The following is a 15,164-nucleotide window of genomic DNA, read 5'->3' on the forward strand; positions in this document are numbered from 1 at the left end:
TATTTTATTTTCCTTGGGGAAATAAACAAGGCTAGGTCTTCTCATGGCATGAAAATAATTTATTCTCTCTAGGTATAGCAAATGACATGATTTGAATGCTTTTCCTACCATTAGTATGTTTCAGAATGGATAAGTCAAAGTCTTGGATTCAAATGCAAACAAAGGCAATGTGAATAAACAGTGTTCAGTGCAATGTACCCAGCCAATGTAAACACCGAGCTGTTTCTGTTTAGCCCAGGTCACTTGTTGGAAACCCCTGAAGCAAGTTCTGTCTTTCAGAATATAATTTTCTTATCTCCACAGCTGTTGAGCCCTGTGATGTGTTCTACTTTACAGCTCTTCAGTCAAAATGCTGGGGCTGCGTATCTGTTGTGTGAGACTCTCTCATTTAGTGATGTATTGTGTGTGGACCCTGTAATTAGGCCAACCTGTACAGATGCTGCTCATAATTATGCATTTGTAGCATCGGGACAACTGGTTGCACAATTTAACATGGCAGGTACACTATAAAAGCTTTTACTACTAGGTTTGAGACCTGGTTTGGGGAATACTCAAAGAAATATCCATGTAAGAAAGTGCAGGATGCAGTTCCAGTAGCACGGTCACAACTACCCTGTTTCTGAGGGAGAGGCAGCGGGGAGTTTGCTCCCAGGGAGTTCTGCAGTCTGAATGTGGTCAGAGCCAAGCCTTTTTTTCCACAAACCCTCAGAGGTTATTTGTACAAGCGGTTCACGAGCACCTGCTATCTCCTCATTACTTGCTCCAATGAGGAATTGCATACAAAGCCATTTTAGGATCAGATCTGCCTATCAGCAGATGAAGCTTAGGAGAGAGGAGCATTGGTCATTAGATGTCTGGTATGAAAGACTGAGTATCACAACCACGAGTTCATGTCCATTTTTTTCTGGTGCTTTGTCGTGCCATATGTACTTCTCTGTCCTCTCCTTTCTGAACTATTGTTACTTGAGAAAACCCTGGCCTGCATCTATGAAGAAGAAAAGTTCTTCAGAGACAAGGCAGAAGGGAAAAAAACCTGATCCTCCCAAAGAAATCAAACCAACCTCTCACGCTACATCCTTCACTTGATGCTGAAAGCCAGGAAGCATTCCCTAACTCTCCAGTGGGCCATGAACACTTTTCATGGAGCAGATATCTAGGTCCCCCAAATCACCAGGACAAAAGCCCCTATGTCTTCGGTGTGATTTCATGTTGTTACTCTGAAAATTGAGATGATGAGCTTGCATGGATATTATCTGGAAGGGCTACAGCTGTTAAATGGTAATAAAGTTACCTCCATGTGCCTGTGTCCTCAAAAAAGAACATTTTTATTTAGTGTAGTGTTGCTTTGGACATCCCAACATTACTACCTACAACCTCAGGCACTTAGGCACCTGTTCCTCACTGATGTATTTAATGGAATTAGGGCTCCTGTTTCCCTTAGGTTGCTTTGAAAGTCACGGTTAAAGGCTCTTGAAGTTAATGGAAGCCCTTTTATACCTTAAATATCTGTTAACAGGCCAAAGCATTCAAAATCTTGCTTGTTAAACTGTTAAAAACGTTGGATGAGTATGTAAACATGCAGAAAATGTAAGGTCAAAAAGCTAATACTAAAATTTCATGTAGTAATACGAAGTAAGCTTCCCAAGTTGCCCCCCTCCTACCAGGGGATATTATATGATTGAGTTTGTATTTTCAGCCATGATAGAAAATGTCTAGAAACCAGTTTTCTTTATCCAAGGATTAAATTCATTTCTAATAACATCTAGTCATTTAAACAAGCTTGTGCTGGCTTATGAATAGTAATAGACTGTACTTTGGTGAGGACGAAGGAACGTAAATCACTAAGTGTCAGGCAGCTTAGAAACCGGTATGTCCTCATGATTGTTTAATAGAGTACAAAGGGAATTGCCTGCAAGCTAGTGAAATCTCGTATCCAGTCTCCCATTGGTGATGCTTCAAAAAAAAAAAGAGAATTGTTCTCTTATGAGTCTTGGCATAAAAATTTAATTAGCAGCTGAGCTTTTTCTGAAGATAAAAAAAAAATAATTCTTTTTATATAGTCACATTCCCTGAACTGTTTACTTTGTATTTCTTTATCATTCGCACAGGCAAGATCCGCCACCTTCTACATCTATTTTTATTTTCCTCCTTCAATAGTGATTTTACCAGGTTTCAGCAATTTTGTATTTGTTTCTTTTTTTTGTATTATGTTTCAGCATATTTGAACACAGTTCTGGGAAGAACACAAGTCAGAGGAAGAAATGGATACATAATCAGATTTAGTATGTAGTGGATACAAAACTGCTGTTATTAAATAAAATAATAATAATTATTGATGTCAATGATAATTTTTTTTTACATGAATCTTTCTTTAGAACAGTTAAAAGATAATGGCTACTCAGAAAATCAGTCCTCAATTGGAATCGGATTCTATTTATGTTACTCATCTCTTTAGCACATGTGTTATTTTACTCTTAAAGGAATTAAATTTTATGACTTAGTATGTATTTGCAGTGTCGTAATATGATTCATGTGAGAACTATAAATTTTATTTTTGTTTAATTTCTTCAGATTTAAACAACTATACTTCACTCTTAGTTTTCTTACATAACAAGGAGACAGGAGACAAAAGAACAAGAAGAGCCCCAAACTTTCAACCTTGTTGGCATTTGCTCATAATGTCAAATGTCTTAATGTCAAATTAATTATATCTCTGGTTTAATGTGACACATTAGCCGAAACTGCATTGGTGCACGGATATACTGTGATGACCTTGAACCATAAATATTAGTGTATTGTTTGTTTTTTGCAGTTAGTGGAGATGCTTCAAGGCCTAGATATGTTGAAGAACGTGTCTCTGCTTCAAGGCATCCCTTGGCATATCCATCAGTCTCAATGCTTTGAGAACCGTCTCAAAACAGTCATCAGAGCAGCAGATACCTGAGGGAGTATGTCAGAAAAGATGTGACTGGCTGAAAGATGCAGTCATTGAAACTCAGCTAGCTTCTTTAATTTCTTGTATGCCCAGGGACGCGTGTGCTTATCTATTTATGTGTGTTTACATGAGAGCGATGAAGCACCTCCTGGCCATGGATCCTGTATTACATCTCCATAACAAATGTTAAGTCCTGGCCAGTATAGCTGTGAACTTTGCTGTTCAAATCTCCCAAGTGACACGTGTTGGATGTCACAGCTGGGCTTGTGACTTTACTTGGCTACAGAACTCTTTCAACCAGCAGTTTCTTGCTTCAAGCTTCTTTCAATGTCTTTAAAGGCTGAAAGTAAAAGTAACATACTTGAGGACTCTCAGTTGAAATTTGGAAACAAAGTTGATGTCTAGAAATTGTCTAGAAGAGAACTGCCTCAAAACAGTCATCAGAGCAGCAGATACCTGAGGGAGTATGTCAGAAAAGATGTGACTGGCTGAAAGATGCAGTCATTGAAACTCAGCTAGCTTCTTTAATTTCTTGTATGCCCAGGGACGCGTGTGCTTATCTATTTATGTGTGTTTACATGAGAGCGATGAAGCACCTCCTGGCCATGGATCCTGTATTACATCTCCATAACAAATGTTAAGTCCTGGCCAGTATAGCTGTGAACTTTGCTGTTCAAATCTCCCAAGTGACACGTGTTGGATGTCACAGCTGGGCTTGTGACTTTACTTGGCTACAGAACTCTTTCAACCAGCAGTTTCTTGCTTTGAGCTTCTTTCAATGTCTTTAAAGGCTGTGAGGACTCTCAGTTGGAATTTGGAAACAAAGTTGATGTCTAGAAATCCAAGCTTCTTTCAATGTCTTTAAAGGCTGAAAGTAAAAGTAACATACTTGAGGACTCTCAGTTGAAATTTGGAAACAAAGTTGATGTCTAGAAATTGTCTAGAAATCAACCTTTATTTTTCTAGTTGAAAAGAAAAATTGTAAAATGAATTTTTCATATACGAGGTGTTTTATTTCCTGGAAAAGGTCGTCTTTAGAAATGTTTCCCTCTCTTACGTCTTGCACAAGCCATTGTTTTTTAAACTTAAAAAAGATGTAAGTTTTCATCTTGAAAACACTGAAGCAAAGTGTTATGATGCTTCTGAAATTCACCTTGCACCTGCTTTGGAGAGCAGGGTAAGACTCTGGATTTGAAGAAGCTGAGTATAATAGTAAATGCTCTCCTTGCAATACTAGACTCCTTAAGTTTCCAGAGGAATCTAGTTGTCCATGTAAGCCAGCAAGGGAAACATAACAATTGGTACAAGTAACAAAACTGATTTTGTCTTGTTTCATCTTCAGATTTTGTTGTTTTCCTTTAGGAAGAAGAGGTGGGTTGGGCTCGTTTCAGTAGAGAGAGTTTTGTAGCTTCTGTCTAGTGGGAGTTTGAGTTTGCTCGGGTGAAGGGGGTCAGTAGTAGCTTGGGCTGGGGATGTGGGAGACTGTAACTAATGCAGAGATTATAGACTACAGTCTAAAAACAAAGAACAACTGCTCAATACTGAGAAACGATGAAAATAAAGATTTTTTTCTAAGACCCAGAAGACTGGATAAGGCTTGCTGTTGTTTAGGAAATCACTGACCTGGCTAGAATTGAGAACTCTTCCTCACAGTGGAAGGTTGTATAAATATGGTTTAATTTTCCTCTGCTTTACAAAGTGCTTTGAGCTTTTTCTATTTACAAAGCCAATTGTTGTAGCTGTTACTTATATAAAACCTGGTTTTGGAGGGGTTTAAAGGCCTTGGCTTTGGGAAATTTACAGTTAAAAATACTTTGGGGCACTGCACCTTTGTTCTGGCTCCGTGGGCTTATGAGGTGAAACCAATCTGCAGAGAACTGGTCCCTGTGTCTTCTCTCAGCAGCCATTCTTTGAGCCCTAGTAAACTAGCTCTGATGTGAGTAATATAAAGGGAAAACTTCCCAGGAAGTCTGATACAATTTCAAAGCTAAGGAAAGTGAAGGACTCTGTGAAAAAAGGCGTGTGGTTTAGATGAAGAGAGACAACATATGTAGTCCTAAAAAGCTTTTGAAACTTCTTACTACAGTTAAAGATCACAATTCCTGCTTCCTCTTTCAATGCTGGATAAAAGTTCCCCACACAAATAACTTGCTTTCTATATAACAATGTAACCTCAGCGTTTTATTTTGATGCTCTTCATTTCAAAATAACTTTATTACAAAACTGGGGGGGTTGGGTTTTTTTGCTTGATTGGTTGGTTATAGGTTGGTTTGTTTTAAGAGAGCTAAATGATATGAGAGTGAAATTAAAAGGGAATGAGACATTTCTGGTAGAGCTAGATTTTTCTTAGGTTTGAGAGCCAAATCAAAATACTGACCCTGAAAAAGGAAAAAAAATGTGTTTCTATGAGCCCTTCCTGCTTTAGGAGTAAGTCTCTCCTGGAGATAATCTCTAAAGTTATCTGTTCTATTAGTAGAAGGAATTGCCTGGGCTGCTTCTTTCTCCCTGCTTTGTGATCCTGCAAATACAACTGTCATACCTCAAAGTCTGGATCTTGACGTTTGAAAGATACATTTTGTATTCAATATGGGGTATAATTTCTTCAGCGTAAAACATCTGCTACATGTGACTTTTCTAATTCCACAATATTCTTTGCACACTTTTCCCACAAAAATAAAATGGCCATTTGTTCTCCGCAGTGAAGTTTATGGAAAGATTATAAAGTTGTAGAATATAGACTTTTAAAAATCATTTTCCTAAGCATATATTTATGTAGGTTGTATTACTAAAAAGCAGTGAGGTAGAATAGCAATGTATTATAAGGATAATTTATGCATAATATACCATAATTAACTTTGGGGGAAGTTTTATATCAGCAGGACTTTTCTGGGGGGTTTGGTCACTTTTTCAGATTGTGAAAAAATTGTATCTTTAATTTATATTTTCAGTTTTACAGAATTCTTGGATCCATTCCAGCGGGTTATCCAGCCAGAGGAGATCTGGCTGTATAAAAATCCTTTGGTGCAATCAGACAACATACCTACACGTCTTATGTTTGTAAGTAGTAAAGGATTATTGGTCATTGATGGCTGTAAACTAAGTACACTTTCATTTGATAAGCGGTTAGAAACCTTTCAAGACTATAGGATGTTCCTTGAATTCTAGTGACAATTGTTTTCTAAATCAAAGATGTCCAAAATGGCAAAATGCAGAAAATCGTGGGGAGTTTATAAAAAAGCAGCATTACCTGGTGACGCAGTAGATGAATGTTGATTTTACACTTCAAGACTTAAGCTAGTGTTAACGTAGAGGGATGCTAGAGAAATGATTAGAGAAACTTTTTGAATTAGCTGGCTGAGTGACCTGACATAACCTTGCTATGCTCTTGTTAGGTTAAGTGCTTAAATTTTTAAATCCTATTTGTTTTAGGCTTGTTAAGCCCTGAGGTATTTGCCTCCAAATACTTTTTTTTTTTTTTTTTTTTCCCCTTGTGTAGACAAAAATCTTTGTTTATCTTCTGCTGATAAGTATACTAAATATATCGTAGAGCTGCTCTGCTCTCACTGTTCTGGTGGCTCTCCCCAGGACAGCTCACGTTGACATACAGATTGTCTGTCTGATTTTGATGGTTTGTCTGGTTATCAAAATCCCTCATTTTGATAACCTTCACTAGCAATAATTAACAATAGTAATAATCTACATATATAAGCATGCAGGAAGATACACGCTACAGAAATGCTAAGAAATTATGGGTATAGTTCAGCCAATAAACACAAGTAGGTCAGTCTTTGCAAAAACTTCACCAAAGTTGACATTTTTTAGGAATGGGCATGGCAGAGGAGGTCAAATCCTAGTACTCTTACATCAAAGCAACTTTTCCTGTGTCTTCAGTGGAGCCAGGATTTTACTTTTCCAGATTAATGCTTGAATTCAGAATAAGTGCAAATCAGCTTTGTCATTTGTCTTCAATGTTTTTCTTTTTTTTTAAATTTTTTTTTAAAGGCATAGGCCTTTGGTTACGGAAACTTTTTAATTAAGTAAGGAACAACTTGAAGATGCTTCCCTGAGCATGCTTCCCCTGATGCATCCCTGATTAATTCTTCCAGTTCTCCTTAGGCTGAGGATTACCTTGCTACGTGGTTTATCTGATCTGTGTTCATAACTGAAAAGTTCAAGGACCATTAGTTTGCTGCAGCGCTGAAACTGTTTTTGAAACCATTTGATATTATCATTGGTCCTTCCTCTGTTCTCTAGGCAGTATCCATGGGGAAGCACAATTCTGGGATGTCAGTGTAGTGCATTTCCCTGTTAACCACTTCCCACAGAGCCAACTTTTGGCATGAGTTTATGCAGGTGGACCTTCCAGGCAGCTCTGAGTCAGTAACGTTTGTATTGTCTGTGTTGCCTTTTTGGCTCAGGCCGTTGACAACTCAGTAACTCACTGAACAGCTTCTTAAATGAAGAAACATAGATAATTTCCAACTGTTTTACTTATTCCTTTAAAAAGAAGAAAAATTCATCTTTGGCATTGATCACAATCTTTCCTTATGTAAAGAATTTCTTGCCACCAGAGTTGTACTCTGATATTGAAACATGGCAATGGCTGACCAGAAAGCAATCTCTAAGAGTTTATGAACTGCTGGATTATTTTATAGGCTGTGAGCTTTTGAATTCAAGAGAAATGTTGTGAATACTCCAAATCCAGATCCAAATTGGACAAAGCTGACCTCTGCATGGGCAGCAATCAAGCCCCCAGGACTGGAAAGGCCTGAGCCTCCTTGTGTCTCTCTGTCAGTAGATATTCCTTGTCTTGCAAAGTGTAAGGTACTGGCAGCTTCTCTTGAATGCATGGAAATATGTGGGAGTCCCTATAATTTTAGTATATCTCTGGCTTGCCAGGATGAATAATGAATGAGAGAGATTTTGTCCGTGTTTCACAAAAGCACGGCAGTGTTGGAATATTTCACTGCTGGAAAAGAAAACATCGCTGAGATGTGTCGGAGGAGACTGTTGCTCATTAGACTGTTGCCAAATCTGTTCTGGATATGAGCCATACAGAATTTTTTTCACGAAATAAAGAAAAAGGAGCCTTTAGAAAGTCAAACTTTTTCTGTATGTGTGCATTTTGCCGCAGAATGAAAAACACCTTCCAGTTAATGCTTTTGTGTAAGGAACAGCAATGTACTGCAAATGCAAAGAGTTCTTCATCTCACTCAAAAATCCATATGCTTGTGAAATGAGGAAATCGGCGGTTTTACCAGATTTCTGAAGACTGATTGTGAAGTGGCTTGGAACAAGCTGCCACTTGAATTCTATTCTTTATTGATATTTTCTGCTGTTCCTGCTTGTTCAAAAGATTTCTGACTCCATCAAACCATCACTATAAGCCTGTCAGCCTGGCTATATTTCTACATGTTCTTCAACGATGGAATGCAGATATCATTCTTCTTTTCTGGTAGCAATCCTTACTTTTTAGAGTGAAACCAATAATTTTAGATTTTTCTTTAACCATTTTTTTTTTTATTATTTCACTCTCTGAAAGCAGAAATTAAACTATTGCTGAGGACAGAGAGAAGTGAACATTTCTGGTGCAGTAACGTGGCACTAGCATCTGAACTTGAATCTCACCCGCTGGAGATAGAAGGGAGTTTTAAATGGAAATGGTACATCTTTTTGCACAAAAACTGGTGCCTGCCTTCCTTATGTAAAAAAGGGGAGCAGACTCCAGACTGTGTTTTAATCTGTGTGACTCACTGCGTTTGGTAATATTTTGCAAATGTGGGTGAGGGGAATCTGGTCGAAGATGCTCTATAAAAACAGGAAACACAGTGCATTTTCATGTTGTTGCCGTCTCAGGTATTCTAAAAGCATAAAATGAGGACTGGCATTAATCTGTATTATAAAAAGAAGGGAGTCACAATTTTTTGGACATAGCATGTCTGTCCTGCCTCTGTTTTTTATTTCAGTGGGGCTGTTTAAGAAGTAAGGCACCGTTCAGCCTCAATAAAGACAGCAAGTAAAATAAAGAGCATTTTAAAATGTTAGGAAGTCGGTGCTAGAGCCTTTTATGTTTAATAGAGTCTCACTGAGAGCAGAGCCTGGATGGGCTGCCTTCTGAACAATGCTTAGGGTGGAAGAAGTGTATATGATCTGTCTGAATCAGTGCATGAATTTGGTGGGATTTATAGGCTGTTGCTTTTTCATTTATGAAGCTGACATTTTAAATGCAGCTCCAGGCAATTACAAATCAATTATAACCCACAGTTATATTACGATTTTAATGTATTCGTTGCCCTGTAGTTGCAAAGACAAATCATCCCACTTTGCTTAAGGTCAGGAGTTTGATAAAGATCATTCAGCCTTCCAGTTTAAATGGAGCTAACTGGAACTAATTATTAATCAGCTGGACTGAAAAGGAATTGATGCTCTCACACATGATATTTGTTATCTCTTACAGGCAATTTCGTTCCTTACGCCACTTGCAGTCATTTTTGTGGTGAAAATAATCCGGCGAACAGACAAGACTGAAATTAAAGAGGCTTTCTTAGGTAATGTATGTCATACTTCAAGATGGAAAATGTGTGATAGCTCTCAGAGATTGATTCCAATTACAGTTGGTCTAAGCCTTGAAGAAAACCTGTCTCTATTTCAGTCCATTGCAGTGTTTGTTTTAGTTGCAAGCCATCTCACAAAAGCCTTTGTTTTTATGTATGTTTCTAAATGTATAAATTCTGTACCTTAATTTCACAATCCAGCTAGAAAGGGCCAGAACTCGATCAACAAAGACAAGACCATCTGAGAGACCATTCAGATGTATATTTTTCTGTCACAGCCAATCTATTACTTACCTCTTATTTATACCTGCAGCTATTCTCAATTAAGGCTTTGACTGGAAAGTCCTGTGAGATTCAGCTGCTTAGTGTAGGAAATTACTCCTCTCATTGTTATCTCTGACCTTCTCTTGGAGTTTACTGTGCCCCATTGCAAAATCCCTGCTCGTGGCTCAGTTTTTCTAATCACAAGCTGATGTTTCTTCTTAAACTGCCAGTGGAGTTAGATGTGCACTTAATCCTGGGCTGTGAACTGCTGGGGCTGTGCTATGGGAGAAGTCTAATTACAGTTGTAGGCAGCAGCTTTGAGAGCAGAGGAGCAGATAGACAAGGAAGATGGTAAGTCTAAAACTGTTCCAGCTAATTCTGGCTGCGCCTGTCTTCTGAAATCTTTTAGTGATATATGCCCAGATCCTTTTTACATAGAGATTGCCAGAGACCAAAACTGACTGAAGCGCTTTCACTGGCAGAGGATTCTTTGAAGCATTAAGAACTGCAAATGTTTTTGTTAGCAGTATGTTTGAAATATGCCCAATTCTGAAATTCTGTTTTGCTGGCTAATTTACGCTTTAATTTGTTGGCCCTTAGATTTCAGGGTCAAACTGATACTCGGCCTTGTCCTAGCTAGGTAGGATATAAGTGGCACTATGTATCTGCTTTTGAAATATTTTCTTTTTAGACAAGGCTGTGTTCCCATAGCTTGGTCTTTCTCCAGTTGCTTTAACAAAAGTGTGAAAAGATCCTAGTTTTGTTTTGGTTGCTGCCAGTCATTTGTAGTGAGCCCTGAAATGTCTTACAGTGACATTTTACTGAGAAATCCATTCAGTAGAAGTACCTCTGATTGCACACAGGCATGGTTCTGAGTTTCAATTTCTGTTAAGAAGGAAAGGAGCTTTGGTTTAGTTTCTCACTTTTTTTCATGGTTCTGAGTTTCAATTTCTGTTGTTTAAGAAGGAAAGGAGCTTTGGTTTAGTTTCTCACTTTTTTGTTCTAAAGAGACATTAATTTTTTTCTGCTGTTCTTGCCCTCTGTTATGATTCCCTTTATAACGTCCAGGAGAAAACTTGCCATCATCCCCAGAATTCTTCTTCATACCCAGACTTTAAGGAAACCCCAGCCTTGATGTTCTGTTCTGCAGGTTATCCCTGTTCAGTGCATGCCATAAGTGTGGAACTTCTTGCGGTTTAATTACGTTCAAGTGTGCTGTATATTAACATATTGAAGCATATTAATGCATCTGGTGATGTGAAGCTGATGTAAAGATTTATTAACAGTGGAGAACCTTTACTGGTTTGCTGAAATCTGGCACAATGTTCATCAGGAATGATCAGGAAGTCCCCCCAAAAGGTGAATTTCATTAGGCATCATATGTAGAAGAGATCAGAGGTTAAAAGGATGTGAAAATGATTTGCCCCTCATATAGCAATTAATATAAAGGTGATTCAGTGCCTACCTCTTCCTACTGACTGGATTCTATGACTTTTGGTGGGCAGTATGAATCTTTCCTAAAGGGAAACAAATGAGAGCGGATGCAATTTGTTTATCACCTCCCATCCCCACTGTCGTTTGATACTTGGATTGCTGTTGTAGGGAACATACAGCAGTGAAATGCAGGTATGCAATGAACAGTCAAGGCAAAGCTTGACTAAAAGAGTAAACTTTGCCACATAGCTCAGAAAGCAGATATCTCTACAGTTCCCATTTCTTAAAAAGGGGAATGTAGTGCTGTGACGTTGCTGGTCAGATGCGTTTGGCACTGTGGAAAATTTCAGTTCACCATGCAATCGCCATAAATAACTGAGAGAAAATAATTGAGAGGAAAAAGAGAGCATGGGATTGAGTGGTCACTGTGGTCATAGCTGTTGAAAGTGGAAAACTTTTTTGAATAATGTCAGTGTCTCAAGGATTGACTTGCTCTTTTATTTTTGCTGGCAGCTATGGCTATAGTCTGAGAAAACCCTTGTTTTTGCTTTGATGGAGGACCTCCCTTTTTTTTTTTTTTTAAAGAAAAATAGATCCTATAACACACACATTTTTATGATCTATTATATCCTCAGGCAAAGATTTTATGGAGACATGATGAGTGCTGCCGAAGTGCAGCATCGGGGGCAGCAGTCCAATGAGAAAATAGCTTGTGTAGCTGTCACAATCAAGAGTTATATTACTGTAACTGTTCTGCTGGAAATCAGAGATTTGCCTGATAGTTGTGTGGTTTTTTTCTGACAGGAAATAAAATTCAGTGGCTCTTATGTTGTAATAGGGAGCTACGGTGTAGACTGCAACATTAAATCAGTTTTAATCTAAAAGGAGTGTATGGACTGGATCCCAGTGCCACTGAAATCAAGGCAGAGATCCCCACAGGCTTTAGATGAGGTTCTTTGGAAAGTCTAAGGACTCAGTGTGCGAGTACAAATAAAAACGATGATTCAGACATGCCTACTATGACAGTTCCTGTTTATTACTGCAATTTTTGGGGGAAAAATTATTAATCCTGGGAGCAAATGTAAGGGGAAAATGTCAAGATTTTTAGTCAAATCATCCACATCCTTTTTACAGAAAAATTAAAAAGTCACCCAGTTCTAGTTTTAGCCAAAAGGCGATTATTTAGCCTGAAAGTAGACTGTTTAATTGCATCATACGTACATACATAATGAAATGCACACACACATGCCTGTATAGATCTATTTTAGGTACAGGTCCATACAGAAAATTTCCTTGACCCAAAGAGCGTAAGATTTTCATCTAGTAAATTGCAAAACTGATAAACACATTACTTGCTTCCTTAACAATTGTTTCCATCTGATGATTTATGGCTGTGAAAATGGCATAATAGGAAAACTGGCTTTGCATAAAGAAATAAGATTTCTCAAGAGTAAAAGCAGAAGAAAGTCAGTCATGTGGTTGTTATGATGCTCTGGTGTCTGTCCTTAGTCTGGGTAATACGAGAAACAGTAGGCTGCAAAGATCATTCAGTTTTCAGTCCAGTAAAGGTTTCAGTCTCTAAATCAAATGCTGTAATGCTGCGATTTATAGCTTGGTATTTAGGTTATTATTGTTCTGTTTGTTCATTCTATTTTGTAGCTGTTTCCTTGGCTCTAGCTCTGAATGGCGTCTGCACAAATACTATTAAATTAATAGTGGGAAGGTAAGTCTTGTCATGTTATAAATGATAGCTTTAACTGTTAAGAGAAACGAGGACAGATTGACAAATACATCTTAATAAAAAGATTATTGAATTGGATGTTGAATTGGAACAGGCCCTTGGGAAGCTGTCCTTTCCCTGGTGCAGGTGTTGTACAACTTCATTATCTGACATCCAGCTGTGGTTGGAATCTTCTGTTTTGTTATTTGTCTGACCGGTGGGTGGATCCAGACAAATGAGGAGTTTGAAAGGAAAGGCGTGAGCTGAAATCAGTTCATTAAATTGGCAACACAGAAGAGTCACAGCTGTGGGAGTTTAGATGCCAGTGCCACCAGTCTGATTAAATAGGAATCAATTGAGTCTCTAGATAACCCAGTGCCTGCGTTTTTGTGTGAGGCATATTACTGAATGTGGTATTTCCAGGTAATGTCAAGATGTACGCAGAACAAACCTTGGAGGTAAGCAATAAAAGAAGTCCTAGGTAGGCCATTTTTTAGGGAAACATAAATTTCAATGGAGGGTTCAGAAAAATATGAGCAAACAAAACTCTCTAGAAAATAATGTTGTTTTTTTTTTTTTAGTATTTTTGGCTCTTTATCAAAATTTTGAATAATTTCAGCTGAAAAACATATATTTTACTTGAATCCAGACTCTATTAATGCTGTGTTTGTCATTCAGCCTAACCTGTTTTGAGGAAACTGTATTTGTGCTTGGTTTCTGATGAACCCTCTCCGCTACACTACTGATGCCCTGACAATAACGGTACTTGGCACTTTTATTTTAAGAGTGCTCTTGAAATATAATTAAGAATGTCTGTGCCATCTTCTTCAGGCAGACATGAGCTCATTTCACCCGCGGTCCAAGCCAACTAGTTGCTCTGTCAGCTTGTTCCTGAACCTGTGGTTGTTGGCTTTGCTTCTCTACGTGGTTTATGAGCTCAGGATCAGTATGACACCAGTCAAACCTACGTGCTATCATTCAGCTCAGAGCAGGGTGTAAAAGACTTGGAGGTTTGTTTAATGCAGCTGGAGAGTCAGCATCAAGGCTGGTATTAGAATTTGGTGGTGGTTTTTGTGCCAATCTTGTAGCTGAAGTTGTAGTCCTCTTCTCAGCTCGGTGTGTTGGCAAAACTTGTGCAACTTTCTGGGGTTGTGGTGCTGCTTTGCTCTGTCACTGGAAGTGCTGTGCAAGATTGATTGCTGCAGGCAAGAGCAGCCTTTTCAGAGACATCTCCCACTTCCACGCTGCAGTGGAACCTCCTCTGAGAGAGCCTCCCTGCAAAAAAAAAAAGTGACCTTGAATTGATTATTCAAGAAAAACAAAACATTTCTGTTGCTGTGTTAAGGCAGGAGGGAATGAACTCTGTGTGTACTAAGCAGTTAATGTAATAATCACTTTGAGGTTTATTTGTTACTACAGCTTTTATATTTTTAATATCCATGGTGTTTTTTGTAGACCGCGTCCCGATTTCTTTTACCGCTGCTTTCCAGATGGAGTAATGAACTCTGAAATGCACTGCACAGGTGATCCAGATCTGGTGTCTGAAGGCAGAAAAAGCTTTCCGAGTATCCACTCTTCCTGTAAGTTCATTTAAATGCAGTTCCACTCTTATAAAAAGCTGTCTTATCTATATTTCAAAAGTGCTCTTTTCCTGTTAAATCATGAACTTGATTTGTGCTGGAGGGTCCTGCCCTTCTGTCTTAGGTCACCCCTGCCAGAAGATTCCTTCTGGAAATAAAGTTGTGAGCTTCTGACCCTCACTTATCTTGAGAACCACCTGAGAGCCATTGTTAGACTGAAGAACTATTCAAGGTTAAAGGAAACAATGTGGTTCTGAGGGGCTATCTATTCCCTAATACAGAACTTTTGCAACCTTTGTCTATATAGTGAATATTTATTTTGTTATATTCCTTTGAAATAGAGAATTTTGACACGTTGGCACATCTGAACTGCATAGTTTTGACAAGATTTAGTTGAGGTCTTTCAAGTACAAGATGTATTGAACCAAAGTTCAAGTCACAAAGCCAGTTCAACAGCTTTTATCTTTAAAGGTTTCATTAGAATAAAGCTAAATGTCCTTAAGTACTTAAGGTACTTTTTTTTTTTTTTGGTGGTAGGTTGTATGATTGAAGATGGAAAGGGTAGGAAGGAACACACAGTAATCATGCTGCATCATTTGCTGTCCATCCTAATGAACTGGGTGCAAAGTCAGGTTCGAGAAGACCTTACAGCAGTAGAAGCTATCTTAATATGCCAA

The 15,164-nt window shown here is 38.3% G+C and overlaps 1 protein-coding gene across 2 annotated transcripts in view; it reads left to right on the forward strand.

The window, feature by feature from the left end:
* Positions 1-15,164, forward strand: part of PLPP4 (phospholipid phosphatase 4) — a 49,953-nt gene that overhangs the window by 14,365 nt on the left and 20,424 nt on the right. For both annotated transcript variants that reach the window (XM_014945194.1, XM_014945193.1), the window contains exons 2-5: positions 5,884-5,992; positions 9,393-9,483; positions 12,847-12,910; positions 14,363-14,487. In XM_014945194.1, coding sequence (XP_014800680.1) covers positions 5,884-5,992; positions 9,393-9,483; positions 12,847-12,910; positions 14,363-14,487 — 389 coding nt within the window. The remainder of the gene's footprint in view (positions 1-5,883; positions 5,993-9,392; positions 9,484-12,846; positions 12,911-14,362; positions 14,488-15,164) is intronic.

The sequence above is a fragment of the Calidris pugnax genome, unplaced genomic scaffold (genome assembly GCF_001431845.1).
Source record: "Calidris pugnax isolate Ruff unplaced genomic scaffold, ASM143184v1 scaffold89, whole genome shotgun sequence".
NCBI lineage: Eukaryota > Metazoa > Chordata > Aves > Charadriiformes > Scolopacidae > Calidris > Calidris pugnax.